Source organism: Macrosteles quadrilineatus, unplaced genomic scaffold, assembly GCF_028750875.1.
Source record: "Macrosteles quadrilineatus isolate MER2022 unplaced genomic scaffold, UCM_ALF_1.0 Scaffold_3__2_contigs__length_128488019, whole genome shotgun sequence".
Classification (NCBI taxonomy): domain Eukaryota; kingdom Metazoa; phylum Arthropoda; class Insecta; order Hemiptera; family Cicadellidae; genus Macrosteles; species Macrosteles quadrilineatus.
This window is the reverse complement of record NW_026542596.1, coordinates 118,246,454-118,267,395: the sequence shown is the minus strand read 5'-3', so window position 1 is coordinate 118,267,395 and position 20,942 is coordinate 118,246,454. Positions and strand designations below refer to the sequence as shown.

The following is a 20,942-nucleotide window of genomic DNA, read 5'->3' as shown; positions in this document are numbered from 1 at the left end:
CTGTAACTATTTATTTTGCTGCCATGTTATATCATGTGTGCTTTACGAATCAATAAAATGTTTTTCGACATAACAAATCATCAGTAATTTTGTACCAGGAAATTAAGTAATCTAAGTAATTTAAAGGGCAGTAGTTCAAAAATTAAATTTGTAGACATTTATATTGACATTTCAGTATTTTTACCTTTCAGTGAACTATTCATATACAAAATGGAATTCCCCCGACTAAAATTAAGCTATGACATTCACACAACAGTGTTTCGTCAAGAGATGTAACCTTTGGTGTGTAGAGATAGGCGACAGTAGGACGAGAGTATACTGCCACACACCCCCCCCCCCCACCAATACCTCACACACAGACAGAAGTCGTGTCTCAAAAAGCTTCCCGCAGTACCCACCCCTACAGAGGGGAGGGAAATAGTGACAGTTGTACACCCTGGTTGCCTAGCAACGCTACGTCACACATACGTCATGCAGGGTGGTACGCGCGGGGAGAAATTCCCTATACCGGGGAATTTTTTGGGAACTTTTATGGATATGAATGCTACTTGAAAGTTTCGTACAATTAAGTTATAATAGTGTTTAGTCCTTATTTACAGATTAAAATATTTTTGGTTTAACTATCTTAATTAAAAGTATTTTATAGAATAGGTATTTTGTGGTGATGCATCTTACAGGATATTAGTGGACAGTTAGTTGACAAGCTTATTCATTTATTTATGTACTTCAAGGCACGATAACATAAAAATAGAACATTTCTCTAAACATAATCGTTGGAATTGCCAAAAATAACTATTAAAGACTTTCACGAGCTTTGTTCACAAGTAATTAAAACTATTGCGGATTCGTTAATTAGTTTCAACGTAAGTTAGCCTTTTGAATATAAATATATAAAAATTTTTTCTAAAATGCCGGTTATCATATTTAAACCTAAATTCAAACACGTTAATATCGACAATGCCAAAAAGTTCTCTATTTACACACTCAGTATCACCAAGATCAACTTATGAACGGTATTTTTGTAAAATTAAACACATAATCGTCCAGGAAGCATGTTTACTGTTTCCGCCACCACAGATGCTGAGGGTTGGGTAGGGGTGAGAGAGAGAGGGGGGGAGAGAGAGGAGAGGGGTTGATCCGTCCTTTGTCTACACATCTGTACCGCCCCACCCCCATTCAATCAGGACCAAATAGTTATCAGATACAATAACATTTGACAGGGAATCCTGTGGGAAATTCGGGGATATTTAGTCGGGTTTCGCTCCCGTGACGTCAGCGTTTCCATGACAACGTAGGGGAAGTGAGGGGTAGGTCACCCCACTCCCCTTGATGCTTCTGTTAATTTATATTAAAAGTAAACAATTCTTCTTATCTCCCTCATCATTTCTGATAGTTTTATATTTTCTTTTGCGAAATTCTCCAGAATCGTCGTTTTGGGAAGTTTGCTGTAATTGTGGGGATTTATGTCTCTTTATTTTGGTAGCCAATTAAAATACACCTGTGAGCGGTTCTAAGGAGAGACTTTAATGATTTAATTTTGTTTATTCCTCTTGTTTGAAAAGGATTGTGATATTTCGTATTTTAAAAACCACAAAGAATGTTGAAAGTAAAATTTTGTAACTTTATATTCACTGTGTTTGTAATTAGATTTTTATATATTCACTGTGTTCATAATTTATTTTTTCCCTGATAAATTAGGATTAGATAAAGAGTAAATAAAACTATAATAGCAGATTAGCAGTACAGTAGTTTTTAGTATTTTACATTCACCGTTTAGATATTATTTATATAAGTTTTTTTTAACACACATTTTTAACTAATCCTCTTTTGGTAAGCCCTTTAAAAAAACTGTACAGTATAAAATTAATTTTCTTTAAAAAGTTGCTCATTGTGTACAACTTTAAAGCAAAGTTAAGGGGAAAACTAAATTATTCTGTACATTTTAAACAATTTTTAAACACAATTTAAAAAGATAACTTTTCTTCTGAATCTACTGAAGCGGTTACTACATCTGGAAGCAAGCTGGGCTAGCGATAGAGCCTGTGCCTTCGGTCGCAATGATCCAGGTTCAAGTCCTGCCATAACAAATATGATTTTAAGCTATGTGCCAATGCTCTTGGCCTAGCTTGAATTAATGTGTAAAATATGTCCCGTCAAAAGCTTGGCATCCTAATATATGAAGATCTATGACAAAAATCTATGGCGTTTTTGTATGCAACAAAACTAACTTTAAAATATAACCATTCGTTTTTAGAGTCAATTTTTAATCTTTGTGTCCTGAGTGTTATTAAATCTTTTAGAAACTGTTGAACTATTTTTAATTTATTTCCAAGAACTAAAGAAATGTTTTTTATCCAGATGCAGGTACCGCAGGGCGGACAGCAGTATGGGGGAAGCTACGGGGGTCAACGGGGCCATGGACCAATGGGCCCCATGAATGGGATGAGCCCCATGAACTCTATGGGTTCAATGGGAATGATGGGTCAAGGCTCTGGACCCATGCATGGCAATATGGGCATGGGTCCCACCATGGGGAAAATGGGGATGCAGGTAAATTATTGATTATTAGACTAACTATTGTATGAATAAGGTATTTTAAAGTTTTGAGTTACTAAATTACCTTGTAAATTAACACAGGATAAAGTGCACATAAGAGCAACTTTTACTTTATTAAAACAATATATTATTTAAGACATAATTTTTTCTAGCTAGCAAACTGATTGGTAAATGTATATTGTTGGGTTCTGTATTATAGCATTGCAGAATGAAAACTAACTCATATTCCGGTACTGTAACTCAGGGAAAACTGTACATTGAACCAGAGGTCATATTGATAAGTAAAGATAAACAAAATAGGCAATCATGACTATTTAAAACTTCTACACAGCACATTCCGATCAGAATGTATTGTTTTGTGTACAAACTGAACCCAATTATAGATATGAAACAATGATATCGCCTCAGTATCTCTAATTCATGGTTTAGATCATAAGTATATCAGTTTATGTTTAAATATTTAGAAATATCTTATAAACACATATATTTTCAAAATTCAACATAATTAATTGAAGGAAACAATGTAATTTGGGATCTTTTGGATTTTGAAAAAAAATATCAGACAACTGTTTTCGCTCGGAGAGCTTATACATAAACATCGGACTTAAATTAGAGAAATTATCAGAAATTATTTCCTTCCTAAATCAAAGCTCAACTCATTTTCTTGCATTAGTTGCGCTTATTAAAGGTTGAGCCTAGGAGAAAACTTCCACTATTTAATTGATACAATTAGACACGGTAAGGTATGTTGTGCCGTAAAATATACTTGTGACAAGCAAGGAAGAACCAGAGCGGCGAGCACGGTGTGGAAATTCCTATCGCACAAGGCACATGGTCTTCCTCCACCGTGAGTGTTGTAGTACATGAGGACGAGGGGGTGTTAGACTTCTTACCCTAGTGGAAGACATCAATAGAAATCAATAGAAAAAATCTATTGATATCACTAGATGCTTAGTGATATCAATAGATGTTCATGGATATCATTACAAGTAAATACAAACAAATAGACATCACTGAAAACTTAGTCAATACATATCACAAGACATCTATAAACATAAAATATATCAATATAGATCATTAGAGCAAACAAATCGTTCATTGATATCAATAGAGAATATTTTTTAAATATGTTAGATGTAAATATAAATCAATAGACATCAATACGGGTAAATAAAATTCAAAATATCTCTCAAATGTATCACAAATGAGCATTATGGATTATACAAAATATCAATGTAAAGTGGTTAAATAAACAGTAATAAAAATGTTATTTTTTGAAAAAAGGAAAAACTTTAGTTTTAGGTCATAGACGTTAGCTGAGGTACCTAAAACTCAATATAATTTAAAAATATATCATTTTAAAATTGTTGTAAAACAGTTACAACTTGTATTAAATCTTATTTTTTAAACTGCCAAAAACTGATTGCTAAATAATTTTAAAATTGTTATAAAACAGTTTACAACTTGTATTAAAACTAATTTTCTTAAACTTCAAAAAACTGATTGTAAAACAATTTTAAAATTGTTGTAAAACAGTTACAGCTCGTATTGAAACTTATTTTTTTCAACTGCAAAAAACTTATTGTTAAACATTTTTAAAATTGTTTCAATCTTATATCAACATTGTTGTAATATGAAGTTTAAATCAAAATGTTTTAAAATTGTTATACAACAATTGTAATACAACTTTCGACAACTTTTAACAATTTCTTTCCTAATGGGTTATTAGGGATAAAAATTACTCACAAATTCATTATTGAATTGAATTCCTTATTTCTAGAAATCAATAAAAATAAATTGTATTGACACACTATTCACATCACCCAAGTAGCAAGAAAAGAGTTTGAACTGGTAATAAAACAGTTTTGAAACATGTTAAAGCATATAGGTACATGCTTGAAATGACACAAATGCCATTGAAAAATCTTTTCAAAGTTTAATTATGAGGCCTAACACAGCTTCTCGCATTCAAAGTTAGTCACACATGAAGCGTCCGTGGCGTAATGGCTTAGACATCCGGCTACCATGCTGGAGTCCCAGGTTCAAATCTCGGGAACACCTAGAGCTTTTTGACAAGAATTTTTTTACTTTTTCATTTTTATTTTATTTTTAGTGCATAGTAGATGTGATTCAATGTGTTGAAACAAATTAAAAATTGTTTTTTAACAAGCTACAAATTATTTTCAATTAAGCTAATGACTCGGATCCTATATTTACTTGTATTGATATGTATTGATGTGTATTGATGTGTATTGGCCCAAATACACATACGTATCAATACGTATCAATATACAATTTTTGTATTGATATATATTGATCACTTCCACTAGGGTAGACACCAGTGTTAGTGCTAGACACCTCATTAGTATACCATTGAATGTTTCCTCTGTACTTTACTTCTCTGTAGTTACAATGATGTTTTACACGACACTAACTCCCGTTTTATCTACAGCAGGGAGTCCCGCCCGGGTCGCAAGTTTACCCCAGGAGACTTGCCCCTTACCCCAGTCCGGCCATGCACATGTCTCAGAAGAGGCAAACAGCTTACCCCGGACCAGGACCTTCCCCTACCATGCAACCAGGCTTTCCCCCTCAGCCTAACCCTCAGGTAAAAAGAATCATAGTATACTGTACTAGGTTTTAGATTTCTTACACATGTTTATGCAAGAAAAAAAAATTAGAAGTAATGTTTAGTAACAAGGATATTTAAAAATGATGTTGGTAAATGATATAGATAAATATACTCCCTTAGTAGATTTCTCATACTTATGGATCAGCTCAAGACAGTATCTTTTGGTTTCGTCCGGTGCCGCTAGGACGGTGTTTTTATTTACAAATTGATTCTTGATATTTCATTTATTTAAATCTCGTTTAACAAAATAATGCGATCTAATCAAAAACAGTAACTCATCCCCTGGCTATATAACCAATAAGTAAATAAATCAAAAGAGTAATTCTAAAATATTAGAAACAAAATTTTGTCGACAAACCTGAATTAGACATGAAAATCAAGCTTCAAAATTTACAATGGGATGAGAATTCTACTTGTGTTGGTAAGTCTATGATAACACTTTTAAGATACCAATTTTCATTATGTTTCACTAATAATATTGTACTATTGTAGTGATTTATGCAATTAAACACTAGTAGAATTTCATTAGGAAGACAATAATCTTCTTTGTTTTAATTATTTTTTATTATTATTTTCCAGTATTCCAGTGGGTATGGAGCCGGCAGGCCGGGTTTCCAAGGGCAATACCCACCCCAGCAGTCTATGGGGGGAGCGGGGGGAGTTTTTGGAGGAAGCACGGCGGGGAATCGGGGGTCAACAGGAGTCATGAGGCAAACAACCCCGCCTTACACGACGTCAACAAACCAATCCGGGCAGTACTTCGGACAGTTCCCTCCTCACCAGACGAGTGCAGCGCCCCAGTACGGGGGCATGCAGGAGGTGGGCATGCGTGGCAGCTACCAACACAGCCCCATACCCGGCAACCCTACACCTCCGCTCACCCCCGCTACCAGCATGCCCCCGTACATCAGCCCCAACGCTGATATCAAACCTAACTTCAACGAACTCAAGCCTCCTCTCCCTGTACAAAGTATGTATACAATTTTTTACCTTATAAATATTGTTAAAATGTTTTATTCTAAGTTTAAAAAATGAAACTTGAGTTCATTCTTTGAAAAGTTAACCTAAGTTAAACAAGGGGTGTGTTTCTAGCTTACTGGTTATAGCTACTGAAACTTCTGCGTGAGAACTGGTTTTGCTCCCAAAATATCCACAGAAATTTTAGGGGTTTGGAATGCTTTCTCTTAAACTGCGTACTTACTTTCATACAAATCACCACTTGATTTATGTAATCAATATTTTTGACACATCATTTACAAAATTGAGATACATCACCAGTAAACATAAAATCACATCAGATATTTCTCTTTAAAATAAAGATTTAGTTTTTTTTTGTAATCAATAACTAAAATAAAAATTAATTCAGCAGGAAGAGACATTGTTACAAACAAATTAATCAACTAACTAGATCGTAAACACTAACAAACAAACTTCTGTAAAACTTTTGGTGGTACTTATTGACTTTTTAATTGGTCAAAATGCTCCAGCATTGTAACATCAGTATTTTTTATTACCCAGAAATGTAACACTATTTAATCAACCGTCCAATCACAGTTCGGTTCTATAAAAAATGTTGTTTATGTAATTCAAACAATATGGAATAGCTTAACAGACACCCATATTTAAGCTACTACCACTTTGAAACGAGAGTTTATTTACGAATGGCAAACTACTATACCGAAAGCATTGGGTTTGATAGGTCATCGTATTGATACCATTATTGTTTTATCTGCTCGTTTCACCCATCATCATTCCTCTAATGTTAAACACTACGGTCAGCAAACAACTTGCTGACTTATTTATTGCAGACGATAAGAGTCGAGTGTTCCAAGTGCCATAACTGTTACTCATTCGATTGTTACTGAGGTTAAATTTGAATTCTTCTATTTGATTTATTTTTCAACTGATTTAGTACGCTTTTGTGACTAGATTTAAAAATTGCGGTTGAAATTTGAACTTGAAGTTTAAAAACATTAATCTTGTTTAGATGTAGAATGTATACTTCCATATTGGAGCAAGTATGTTTAAAAAGTAATTTTGGTGAAACATGTTGAAAACAACAGTCTGTCACACAACAGCATGGAAACAATTCTATGATGACCAAATGACATTCTTCAACTTTACTGGATACTATCACTACTAGATTTTAAATCTCAAAAAGTTTTAATCACATGAGCAAGTTAGATTTTATATTCTGCTTTTACTCATACTATCAAAGATTACACATGCTACGTTAAATTTTTGCGTAGCATGTGTAAACTTTGATTTTACCAATAACCAACTATTAATTTACTTAGTACCTTGCTAGTGTTACAAAAAAAAAATACCCCCGCCGCAGCAAACCTGCCGTCTAAGCGGATTTCCATTTGACTGAATTGATTTTCAATTGGTCTATTTAAATAACATTAGGTTTAACGAGTACCTAGGTTTGCTGCTACAAGGAAACTAATAAATAGTGTGTTTTAAGTAAAATAATTATTGCTTAGTATAAAATGAATATATTTGCCAAGTTTGATCAAAAGATATCCATAAACAAGCAAAGTTTTGTCATGGTAAATTGTTTTTTTAGAAGACGATGAGTTGAGACTAACGTTCCCTGTTCGAGATGGAATCATTTTACCACCCTTCCGTCTAGAGCACAACCTAGCAGTGAGCAACCATGTCTTCCAACTCAAGCCTACAGTCCACCAGACGCTCATGTGGAGGTAAACCTTATCTTTATTTGTATTTTGACTATTGCAGTAGAATCTCGACTATTGGTAATTCCTTGGTAATCCGTACATCTGTTTGATCCAACCTTAACTGTTTGCAATCGAGTAATTGAGATGGCTATTTTTGTATGACACTTTAGCGTGCGCTTGGAGACAACTTCTTTCACCAACTGTCCTCGGAAGATTCGCATTGGATGCTTTACTTGTATCTTGTTTTCACACATTGCATTTATAATTTTCTGCTCAGTGCTTACCACACACATCTTGGGCTTAGTGTATAAAAACCTCAAGTTTGCCTAGAACATTGCGGACCTAAGTTTTTGTTCTAAAGACACTGCGAGATTTGACGTTGCAATGTCAAACAGCAAGATGATTGAGAGATGGAGCAAGGCAACTTTAAACCTTTTTATCTAAATTTTTGTTAACTGATTTTTTTGACTACAAATTCCAGAAAAATCTATAGCTTTTCACTACCAATTCTATGCAGCATTTTCTTGAATTCCAAGAGGACAGAAAGGTTGAAAATCAAATTGTCCAATTACGTTTATACGCAAACATAACTTATGATTACTTTATGGATCTTTATTATAGCACAGCATATTAAAATTTCTGTATTTTTAAGCATTTGGCAATATACAGGCTTAGGTTTAAGACTTGACTTATACAACATAACTCTTCCCATTGTTATATTTACTATTTCAACAATTCCGCGTGCAAACCCTCACGCTCTTTACTTTTCTAGGTCAGACCTGGAGCTGCAACTCAAATGTTTCCACCACGAGGACCGGCAAATGAACACGAATTGGCCAGCGTCCGTGCAGGTCTCCGTCAACGCAACGCCTCTCACCATCGACCGAGGAGAGAACAAGACGTCTCACAAACCTCTGTACCTCAAAGAGGTCTGCCAACCCGGCCGCAACACCATCCAAATCACAGTCTCAGCTTGTTGCTGTGTAAGTCTTAAGCTTAATTGTTTAGCATCAATAACTGTTCCAATATAGATGGATTAGCTGAGATTTCTACGATACCGACACACATTTAGGAGCATAAAGTGTAAGATGAGTGAAAGCTTCAGCTTGTTTGTTTATTGATAAAATTTGGTAAATTCCCGAATTTCATGGCAGGATTTCAAAATTCAGTCAAAAACAACCTTTCTTTAAGTCCTTCATAGTAGAAAATCCAATTAAGTTAGTACAATATATTAATTAGTTTCTAAATGTTAATTTGCATACAAAATAGTCAATGAAGGAGTTTGGCTGTGATTGTATTTTTAATTTGTCTGTTTCTGTCCGCAGTCGCATCTGTTCGTGCTGCAGCTGGTGCACAGGCCGAGTGTACGCAGCGTGCTGCAAGGTTTGCTACGTAAGAGACTTCTCACCGCAGACCACTGTATAGCAAAAATCAAGCGCAACTTCAGCAATACCGCGTCATCCGGCCTTAACTGTCAAGATAGGGACAGTGTGGAACAAACGGCTCTCAAGGTATGTGAATTGTCTGAGTAGCCGAGTGGTTATAGTATTTGTGTTCAAATCTGAGATCACTGGTTCGATTCCAACCAAGATTTCTGGACCCAGATGCCATTTGTCATTGGGCTAAAAGTTAATGATGCTATCTTACAAAAGGTCGATGATAGTTTACAATAAGACCAGAGTTTTGACCGTTCCATTACAAAAACTTTTAAACAGCTAGATCAACATTTATATGATAAAAATTATTGACATTTCTGAAGTTTGACTTTTATCTCGTTTACAACATCCTTGCATGAAATCACACAACAGAACAAACGGTGTGAACCCGCTCTAAAAAAATGTTTTGTCACAAAATCTGTTCATAAACTTATTTGAATATTTTAAAAATTTTAGAGTTGAACTTGATGTAAAATCTATTTCAGGTGTCGCTTAAGTGTCCAATAACATTCAAGAAGATCACCTTACCAGCGAGAGGCCACGATTGTAAACACATTCAATGCTTCGATCTGGAATCATACCTTCAGCTCAACTGTGAGAGAGGCTCTTGGAGGTGTCCTGTGTGCAAGTAAGTTCCTATTTTTGCTTTAATTAAAGACCTAAAAATAAGTTAATGCTTTCAATACAATTCTTTAAAACAGACACACGCTGGGGTGTGTATTTTAAGCTAAATACACATGAAAGGTGCATGCAGAATGGAGTGAAATGGTCTGTGTAGCTTTGCTTCTAAGACCTTAGGCTAGTATTCCATCATCAATGCTAAGGCCAGTTGTTTCTTATCCAGGACTGTTTATTAAAAGCCCAATGATCAGGCTTGCGGTTAGCATGTGACTTGCTATGGGCCGGAGAGATAATTGTGTCCCGTTCCCCCTTCCTTTTGAAGAATTTTTCTCCTCCTTGCGCCCCCAACAAACGTAAAACCTTTTGCTCCCCGAGAGCAAGTGATTTTATTTTTAGGAACCTGCGATTCACTAAGGTTTTTAAGTTTTTTATACTCCTTAATAAATATGACTTTAGGATGCTGAAGTAGGCATCCCATTTTAATAGAGCACTTTAAGCCATTTCTTTTTCAACAAGGACGTAACTGAATGTGCAAATCATAGTGTCTAAATCTTTTCCCTTAATTTGTCTCACTGTGGTAGTTGACATAAAATGTTCTTGATAAGTAGTAGTAAGTAGTATATTTAGTTTTGCTTGATTGTAAAGTTCCCATATTCGACAGATATCAGAAGTTTAAATCTGTGCACTTTGGCTGTGGCTGAATTCAACAACGTTCATTTTCATTCAACCGGCCGAAACGTCAACATAGGAATTTAATCTCTAGTTTTATTTTAGCCAAATTATAACCGAGTGCTCATAAATTCATTCTCCTTGCAGTAAACCGGCGCAGCTAGAAGGGTTAGAAGTGGACCAATACATGTGGGGCATTCTGAACACCCTGACAACATCGGACGTTGAGGAAGTGACCATCGACTCGTCGGCCAACTGGAAACCTGCACGAGGAGTAAACCTGAACATCAAGTCGGAAGAAGACACGAGCGACTCCTGCAGTGCTAAGAGACTCAACAAGGCTATGAGTCCCGGCAGCATGACCCTCCCTACCATGAACAACTGGGACATGAGCCAAAGCATGAGTCCCTACATACCTCCTGATATGAACAGTAAGTCGATACTTTGAATAGATCTAATCGTTGTTTTGTCACTATTCAAGTCTATAGTGGGGACAAATTCCATTAGACCGCGTGCGGTCAATTCAATTTTTCCAATGTGGAAACGCTCACCATTGTGGGAAAACCGGGGTCGCTTACCAATATTTAGGTTCTTTGGAAAAAGCAAAGTGGGGATGCCGTTCCCACATGTTCCCCCTTCACTACACCACTCATACTTCTCTTGTTACTATTCAGTTCCAGTCAATCTATCTATTCGAATCAGCTTTCGGTAAATCTAGTCGCTCTTTCATCACAATTCAAGTAATGTGTGAACGGTAAATCAATATATCTGTACAAGAATCGACTTTGAGTAGATCTATAGTTTTGTTCAAGGAAAGGCACTAGGCCGGGATTTTGAACTGTAGAATAAGGAGGATAGCAGCTATCTTACATTGAATTCTATTTTATTTTTAAGAAGTGATGCTCTTTTGAAAAGCTTTACTACTTTCTCTACACTTGACAAAGTCTCTCAGGGTACAAAATATTCTGTTTTCAGTGTCATTTTCCAAATGTTTATGGCTAAATGTTTAGTCATTCTTTTATCACAATTCAGCTTCAGAAATTAACAGTGAGTCAATATTATATCTACAAAATCAACTTTTGATAAATCGCTTGTTCTTTATCGCAATTCAACTTAAAGGTATAAACAGTTTAGTCAGTACATCTACACGGATCAATTTTTGAATATATTACTATATTTGTTACTTTCACAATTCAAGTACAGACTTGAACAGTAAGTCTTCAAACAAAATAATCTTTGAAAAGTCTAGGGATTCTTTAGCACAATTCAACTTTAAAATGGGAATAGAATGTCTAATTTTATCCATAGTCAAAGATACATGAATGTTTTCTGCAGGTATTGCCAGTGGGTCGATGATGAACTCCGGACCTCCCTCCTACTCAAGCACGATGGGCCGAGGGTACGACTTCAACTCCAACACTTCCTCCTCCAACAATGAGTTCTCAAGTGGACCTCTTAGTCACCTTAGTGAGTCAGTCAACTCCCTGGATCCCCTCAACGCAATGGAGAAGAGTCTCAATGAACAAGTGAGTTATACGTTTATTCAAACACAACTTTTTTTGTTCAATTACAGTTCTGGGTTAGGTCTTTTTTCAGTGGCAAAGAGTGGCCATTCTCAATGGCAGCAGATATAAAAAAAATATATTTTTCAAGCTTTGTTTTAGAACAAGGAGAAAACGATCAGGTGATTTTCCCTTGCATTTAACTTAATTTCCTTTCCTATTGGTTTTTCTTTTGTCCAATTTGTGGCTTGTATTTGGATGCCTCTCACATGAACTTCAAGAACACATAGTTAATTCCACTTTCAGTACTAAGTAAATACATTTGTCATACTTTCAACCAAAATATAAGCAACCTTTTTGTTTCAGATGCCCCACACGCCGCATACTCCACACACCCCTCACACACCGCACACACCAGGCAGTGGTGGGGGGGGAGGTAACGGCAACGGGAATGGCAGTGGTCCACCCTCCGTACCCCCTTCCTCCACTGCCGACACATCCAACGCTCCACCTCCCCCCTCGGACAACGATATACCCAGCGACCTCAACTTTGACCCAGCGGCTGTTATTGATGGCGAAGGCACTGGCCAGGAAGCTCTCAATGTGAGTACCTAACCTAACTTAACCATGTTATGTTGTATGGTGAAGCGTTATGTAGGTAGTAGTAGTTGGGGGCAGCCTATGGTGAACGATGGGTATGATCCGTGTCTTATCCTTAGGGCTCCCTAGTCCTCTTTAGTGTGAACCCAGTTGAGTGCGGTAATAAAAGACCGGCCACCGCAATGGTGAACTATACCCGGCTTACGACGCAGACCTAAGGAATAGACAATATTTCTTTATTTACATAATTCATAGAGAATAGTAATGCGTCAACAAATCTCATCAGTCATCAAATAGAATCCACTAAGTGATTTCTTAACCTTTGTGAAGCATAGTGTGTGGATATGTGAGAGATTATTAAAATATTTAAACTAATTAACAATATATTATAAAACAATCAGGACTAAAGTTTAAAGAAAGAAAAGAAAGGCTTGGGATGGATAGATTTGTTCAAGGAAAGGCTCTAGAACAGGATTTTTGAATAGTAGAATAAGGAGGATAGTTACTTGAAGAAGTACAGGGATGTTCTATGGCCTACCTGTACTTCTTCAAGGTAAGCTGACTGCTATCCTACTTATTCTAAAATTCAAAGATAGAAATAGTTTTACTATTGTGAATAGCCTTTAATTCTAAGGATCAAATATGCATTTAACCGATGTAATGTTTATTGCAGCTGTTGCCGGATAATGTGGTAGACCCGATGGAGCTGTTGTCTTACTTGGACCCCCCTGACCTAGCGACCCCCCCGTCAAGCGGGGCCAGCAGCAACGGCAACATGGGGACACCTGGAGCCCACACCAGCGACGACATACTCGCGCTCTTCGAGTGATCATCTACATGTTCCTTCAATTGAATCTTAAGTTGCCATGGGAAGTGAGAGACGTTTCTACAAACGCGGTCCGATCCCGTTCCTCAGCGATAGTCGGAGAGGAAGTTTGTTATATTTATTTTTACTTAACTCGCTGTACCTTATTTAAAATTATAGATGCGTTCTCTTGTATCTATGTTCCTTTGTATTTTAATTTATAGATTGGATTGAATTTCGTATTTATTTTTCCTCGGTGGGACAATGGCTGACATAATTTCGCTCGGTGATAGTTCCTTGAAAAGTTAATGGTGTTGAAGATTGAGATTGTTTGAAAAAATGTAGAGTGTGCAGTTTAGTTATTTCAATTACTGTATTAATAAATTGGTAAGGTATTTAATTTTTTTTATTTTGAAAAGTACCTAAATATAAATAAATATAGTAGAAATACAAGTACACGAATATAAATATGTTGAAAAAAGAATGAATTACACAAATTCTGTAGAAAAAGAAATTACAGAAAAATCAATGAGATTTTATAGCTACAAGTTTAAAAGATACTTGCCGAACCAAAATTGTTAATTCTACAAATTATAGGAATATTAACGTTAAAATCCTTATTGATTTTTAACTTAACAACATTATATAAACAAAAGTTTCTTGCTAAGTTTTTTAAGCACCTGCCTCTACTTACACACAACTAATAGGTTTGTTGAACCTAACTTTCGTAAATTCCTGGAAGTTAAGATTAGTTCCAAGCGTGTGACACTCCTAAGACTTACGAGCCGAGCAGCTCATATTCCTATCAAAGTCATTGCCCCACCCGGCCATTCCCAGATAGGCAAACAGCTAACGTCACGCAATATGTACTTACGAGTACGATCGATTGTACGTATGTAAATAACACTGTAGTGTGGCACGGTATATTATAAAGTATAATTAATGGCGGCCAGTCCCCTTAGAAAATAGTATACAATAGTTGAAATTTAAATAAAGATAATTAACAATTAAATATTATATTTTAACTGTTGTTGGATCCAAAATGTAAGTAAGTTGTATGTGAGAATGTGATTGTGAAGTGAGACTTCTCTTATTCTAAAGCTTCTTGTCGATTAGTGAAGTACGTACAAAATAACCTCATCTCTGTGGGTTCATTGAAATACTATTTAGTAACGCAGCACTGATAAAACTCCTCAACTTGGAGTTGAGATTTTAAACTAAATTTAATTTAAATAACAAATGTTGTTAGTTGTATTTCAAAAATATCTTTTGGTCAAAGGAAGCGTTTTACCAATGTGATAAATATTAAATATATATATAACAATTTGCGATAGTAGCATATTAGTTGAGCTAGGCTATTTATCAAATATCCCTTTACGTCATTTTATATTTCTGGATTAAAAATTATTATCCGAATACACTTGAAAAATTTAAAATCCAAAAGAAGTAAGGTTTCTACTCAAAACATACTTTGTTTAACTGAACAATTTGAACATTTAATGTACCATATCCATAAGTTTTGAAGGGCTAAAAAACGGTGCTAATGAATCAACAAGAGTAAATAATAATACAAAGTTTAATAGTGATATTTTAAAGTACGAGGACATAGATTTGATATTGTACGTGCTTCACATGTTGCAGTAGCCCTGTATCATTTTATATAATTATTATTAATTACCATAGAAAATTTGTTTATAACTGTTTATAATGGTAACTATTAAAGATGAATTGAGTAAATTGGACACCAATATTTTACCTAAGAAGGTATTTTATTAGGGCTAGATTATTGAAGGCAACTATTTTGTAAGTTGAAAGTGTCCTACTCCTGTTTAATGTATCGGCTTGTGTTAGGTTTCATTTGCAGTTTTGTACCAACGACACGTGTTAAGGCTTTGTTATTTTGTTCGCACCCCTCCGAAGTAGCTTGTGTTGTACATATCGGTTTTAATGAAAATATAATCGATACTTAAGTATAAATGAAAAGGCCAGACTGTGATATCATAATTTCTATTCTCATAAATTTTCGGTTTTGTGAATAATAAAAATTTTATTTTAAGTTTTAAGTATTGTACATACTCTGTAATGTTTGTGTAGATCAAAAACTAACATATAATAAGTCTGTGTTGCATAAGTTCTTATGTGTTCCTATGTATGAAGTGTAATCTAGCCCTAAATGTGCATTGAGGTTCACTCGTCGAACGAGAAGGTTGTAGTAGAGATGTTAAAGGTTTATTTTTCTATTCTAGAGCAGTTGTTTGCGACGGACGCTCTGCCGTGTTTCCATGTTAACACAAACACAGTACAAAAGTTTGTTATCATTTTAAAAGAATTATTTACCTGTTAATTGTCATTTCGTGTAGTAAACCTACTTAATCGGTTTTCCCACGAGTCTTGTCCGTCAAGTTTTTACTGTAGGATGTTTTAACTCCACTGAGAGAGTTGTCTTTTAATCAAATTTTATAAGAAAAACTGTCAAAATCGAGTAAAGATCAAATATTATAGGTAAATTAAGAGTTTGATACGTCATTTAAGAAACCAGTTTAGGGTGTATATAAAGTATCCGTACCTAGATTTATATAAAATAGTATTTTTTATTTGAGTTTTTGGGAGCAAAAGTATTCTATTTTTACACTCTGGTCGGTCCCTGCCATCGGCTCGTGTCTAAAGTTTCAATTGTGATTTAAGTATTCTCCGATACGGATAGGGATCGACCATTTTAAATGTATTTTTACTTGTGTATGTTTGTCCAAAGTCCTGTACAGTATTTAAAGCTAAATCTGTATATTAAAAGTGTACTAGAATGCATTCAAAAGAAAATTTAACCGAATTCCTCTTCAGAAACAATAATTTAATAGCAAAATACTTGAAACACTTGATAAAAAAATGAAGACAATGCATTCTAGTTCACAGTAGCACAAGTGTTTTAGTATCATTGAATCTTTGACATGGTGTCTTTTAAAGCTTGACAGTTTTTATGTTCGTATCAACCAGACCAGAAAAGTCACTCTACTCTAAGGTTAGTTTTTGGACCAATTCTAAAGATACCAACAATTAAGTCACGGCTAATCGCTATCCACTTCGCCCATCTAGATAGCTAGGTCTTCCTTGCTTGCTTTCTTCTACGCCTCAGAAAGAATATTGTAAATAGTTTTCATAGTAGATGTATTTATGCAACCTGTTCATTACACACTTGGCAACAAACAATACTTGTGTTTTTATTACACTCCTCTATGTGTGTTTTTATACTTTAAGCTTCAAAAACAGTGACTAAATTTTATAAAAGTATAGATGATTCCAAATGTTTGGGAAAAAAAAGTTATTGCTTGGTTAAAAATGTCTAAGACATAAAATGATTCTTATAGAAGGAAATGTTTAGTAAACATATAGTCAATTTTTTTTTTATCGTATCTACGCTAGTGGCATTTTTGTAATGATGTCAAACACTTTTAAGGGAAAGCGGTCCAAACCCATTAAAGTTTTGTGGACTATTGAAGGCTAAGTGGGTTATAAAGGTACATCAAGTTACCAAAAAGGGATAATATACCCTAAACCTTTGATGTAACTGAAGGTAAAAGGTAAACCCCCATACCTCAAACAAGAGGCATCACTAAAGCCGGCTCCAGACGTGTGCCATTCACAAAGCACAAAATATTTCACGTTCGGCGATCTAGTTTTCTTGCATATGCGCCGATTAACGAATAGCCGTCTACACACACGTGTTGTTTTCCGAGCAACTGTTCGTTTCGGGAATAGCATATGTATTCATTTACTTGTAATGTGTGCAAAAATACCAACAATGAACGGGAAAACACAAGCAAGAGCATTTGCTGCTTGCCAAATAGACAAACACCTTTCCACACTACTCGCGATTCGGCGAGTCACTATGCTTGGTGCTTGGCGAATGGCACATGTCTGGAGTCGGCTTTACAGAATAGAAAAATAAATAACTTTTTAGTCAAACCATAGGAAGGGGGGTTTTACCTGATCAATACTAGTTCTGGACATATTACCTAAAATTTTCCAAATGACCAACTGGTTTTATAGCTTTATTTAGTTTGAAAATAAGAACAACTTAATACTGTACTTTTATAAGCGATTCCTATTGATTTCCAATATATGAAAAGTGCTCAACACACTGTAGGTTTTGTACCATTAAGAGATAGTACAGTAACAATATGATATATGACTCAAGAATTTCATGCTTTAGCCAAGTCAACACTAACACAAACCCTAATTATTTACTCAACTAAGGAAGTAAACCAAAATTTTGTCACTGACCATTGACCAGTCACCAGTGACCATGTCCATGAAGATTTTTGTGGTCAGAGTCCCAGACAGGCAGGTATTCATCCACCCCACCCGAGTATATACAGTAGGCATAGTATATATTAGATTTAGATTTTTGCTGACACACAAGATCATAGACAATTTTGGGAATGATGAGTCCAACCAAACCATTGTATAATCCAAAGATTTTAATGAGGAGATGACAGCTAGACAGCTTTGTCAATGTCATGGTACTGAGCAAGATCAGCTGGTTCTCAAGCCATGGTTATTAAAAAAAAAAACCAAAAAGATCAACAGTTGGGTCCAGTGTTTTGTTTTAAACCAAAGATTTTGTCTTTCCTCAGGACAGGATTGAACCGGGTAACTTCTGATTGATGGTCAATCACTCCATATCCACTCAGCTATTGAGTTAACCATTTATGCTACCACTAGGTGAACCTGTGTGAATTCGCACGAATAATAAATTAGGTTATTATAGCAACGTCGTTAGAAGTTGCGTCGTTGTATCGACGTTGATCTTGAGCTTGATCGTTGACTATATGCATTTTAAGATCATTTTGCTGTTCAGTAGGGGTATTTTGCAGGACGGAGCTCATCATGTTGAAAACTTGCACGTATGGATTAATATCAAGTTGAGTCAGTGCTGCAAGAGCCATTAGCTTTGTTTATAGCATTCTTTCTTGAACAGCGGTTTCGACGTCCGTAGGTATAAATTTGGGCAAATGTGGGATGCTCCCCTTCTGACGGTTGAAAGGTGACAATTGGGTGATAAACTGTGTCTTGCACCTATAGGCCCCTAAGTTACATGAAAGGCCCTCCACTGTTATGTTCTTCAATTTTAGCTCGAGTGCTGACCATTGCGAGCGCAGAGTTGTACGATCTAATGTTCTCTTTGTAGTTTCTGCTCAAATGATTTGCTCCATTAAACGCTCTTAATATAATAGATTTCTTGGTATGGTGGTAGATTCACTTTACCTTTATGGCAGCGGAATGAAAATCCTTCGCCTCGTCCTCTTTGTTCTTCTTTAAAATGTAGCGCACCACATTTCTGACATTTTAATGCCATCTCGCCAAGTGAATGCTGCTGAATTCTTGTTATTGTCAGTGTAATTTTGTAAATACAAGTTCTGTTCCAGCTCTTCGTCTGGGCTCCTACGTTTTGCATTGCTTGCCGTATGTTGACTCGCCGTGTCCGACCGGCAATATTTCTTTGTCGTCGGGTCCTTGGCATATTTAAACTAAAATATAATGTAAAACTTTTCTCCCGTCGTGTCCTATCGGTAACATTTCTTTGCCGGGTTTCTAATTATTTTTAAAAACATGCAAATAACTGTTAACATTTCAAAACCAAACGAAACAGCTGGGATTTAACTTTTTTAGAACTAATGTATTGACATCTGTTTCAGAATATAATAACATTCAAATCAATCACAATGTTATCCTTATGGAAGGAACTTTGAGGGCAGCCCACGCCCTTAAAAATATATATTTCGAAAATCTAAAGCCAGTTTGCACATCTACACACCTAGACGAACATTTTGGTATATAATATGTGGGGTTAAATCTTAAAATAAAAAAGCCTTATTGTTCACAAAGTTTCATGTCGCGTATTAAATATATAGATAGATACCAATGGGGTTATAATTCAGGTAATTTCTCTGACCTGACCTTGTTATTTGATTAATTGATATTTTGGTTAGGCCTATTTAAATCGACAAATCGAACGTATTAAAGAATAGTTTTTAGTAAATGCAGTTGGTCTAGTAATACCTTGGTAGATCAGCAGATGAAACCCAATCAGCCTGTTCGCCTTGCTTGCCATCGTTGATGTGCTCGTTGAAGTTGAAACTTTAGATCGCTGCAGAATATCACACCCAAATATTTTTTGGACGTGGCTCTAGGACTGTCCTCCCCCAGCATGTACATAAAGATGTCAGGAATCCGGGATGGAAGATTAATATTAAACACTTCCCAGAGGATTGATTTCCATTTTGTTAACTTTGCACCAGCCAAAGACACTGTCAAGGCACATTTTAGAAGGCACTCCTCCTCAAACACTTTGAGATCTGCAAACGCAAGAGATACAACCTTCTGTTGAACCCACCATATCATTGATGATGAACGAGTTAAATAGGTACGGTACCATAAAATGCGATCCTTATGGTACTCCCGAGGTCTGGTGGAACGTGGAACGGTTGTGATTACGAAGGCCCAAGCTTGACAGTTACTTAATTGCAAGCTGCTCTAATGGCGCACACGGCCGGGACGGAAATTTCTCTTGTAGCAATATAAAATTCGAAATGCTAAATGTTTTAGACAAACCCATGTTGATCTAATGCTTTCAATGAAGATCTTCAGTCTGTCCAAAACCATAAAGCTCTCAAACACTATACCAAGTGTAGAAAGGATAGTGATGGGGCGGTACCGGTAGTTAACCTGGTTGTTTGCCGATGATGTTTGCCACCTTGTAAGAGGTAGTCATACTCGATCCTTAAGAATCAACGCCCAAGAAGGGCTTAACCCTTAATTTGACAGCGTGCCATTATTGGCACATGAGGATTCAAAAAAATGTCACGTTCGCCTGTTAACTTTTAAATTCCAACAAACGGCGTCCAAAGGTTCTTTGCCTATTGCTATTATGGTTTAGTGCACTATAGTGGATATTTTGGAAATTACTATCACTTTAGACCAACATATAGAAAAGGAAGTATGGAGGCTTAGTGTAGAAGGTTAGTAAATTACTTCTTATTTCAATATTTTAGGCTGTTTACTTATATATCTAAGTGATTTGCACAGATTAAAGATGAGAAAACATATCCCAGGTCAGTAATTAGCTTAAATATGAATATTGATTTTTTTATAAACTAAGCAATTTGAGTGTGACAAAAATGGCACATCGCCAAAGAACCAGGGAACAATGAAAGTTTTTGGGTGTGCCAAAAATGGCACATTACCAAAGATGCAGTTATTATTATTTTTTTTACTGAGCGCACCTAAAGTGGCACACTGTTTATAAAACAGTGAAAGGTATTTATATTTGTAAATGTATGTCTCTTATTTCCACAAATTGTGAAATAAAAATGTTTTTGTGAGGAAATATTTTTCACTAGGCTGTTTAGAAAAGACTTTGGCTTTACAAAAAATCCCAACCAT

General features: G+C 35.6%; 1 protein-coding gene across 2 annotated transcripts in view; it reads left to right on the top strand.

Annotated features, from left to right (window-relative positions):
- Positions 1-16,706, top strand: part of LOC128988987 (zinc finger MIZ domain-containing protein 1-like) — a 68,528-nt gene extending 51,822 nt beyond the window's left edge. For both annotated transcript variants that reach the window (XM_054410825.1, XM_054410824.1), the window contains exons 4-14: positions 2,359-2,550; positions 5,009-5,164; positions 5,768-6,158; positions 7,758-7,893; positions 8,642-8,852; positions 9,195-9,380; positions 9,791-9,933; positions 10,743-11,026; positions 11,931-12,121; positions 12,464-12,700; positions 13,371-16,706. In XM_054410825.1, the coding sequence (XP_054266800.1) occupies positions 2,359-2,550; positions 5,009-5,164; positions 5,768-6,158; positions 7,758-7,893; positions 8,642-8,852; positions 9,195-9,380; positions 9,791-9,933; positions 10,743-11,026; positions 11,931-12,121; positions 12,464-12,700; positions 13,371-13,526 (2,283 nt within the window). In that variant the 3' untranslated portion in view covers positions 13,527-16,706. The remainder of the gene's footprint in view (positions 1-2,358; positions 2,551-5,008; positions 5,165-5,767; positions 6,159-7,757; positions 7,894-8,641; positions 8,853-9,194; positions 9,381-9,790; positions 9,934-10,742; positions 11,027-11,930; positions 12,122-12,463; positions 12,701-13,370) is intronic.
- The last annotated feature ends 4,236 nt before the right edge of the window (positions 16,707-20,942 follow it).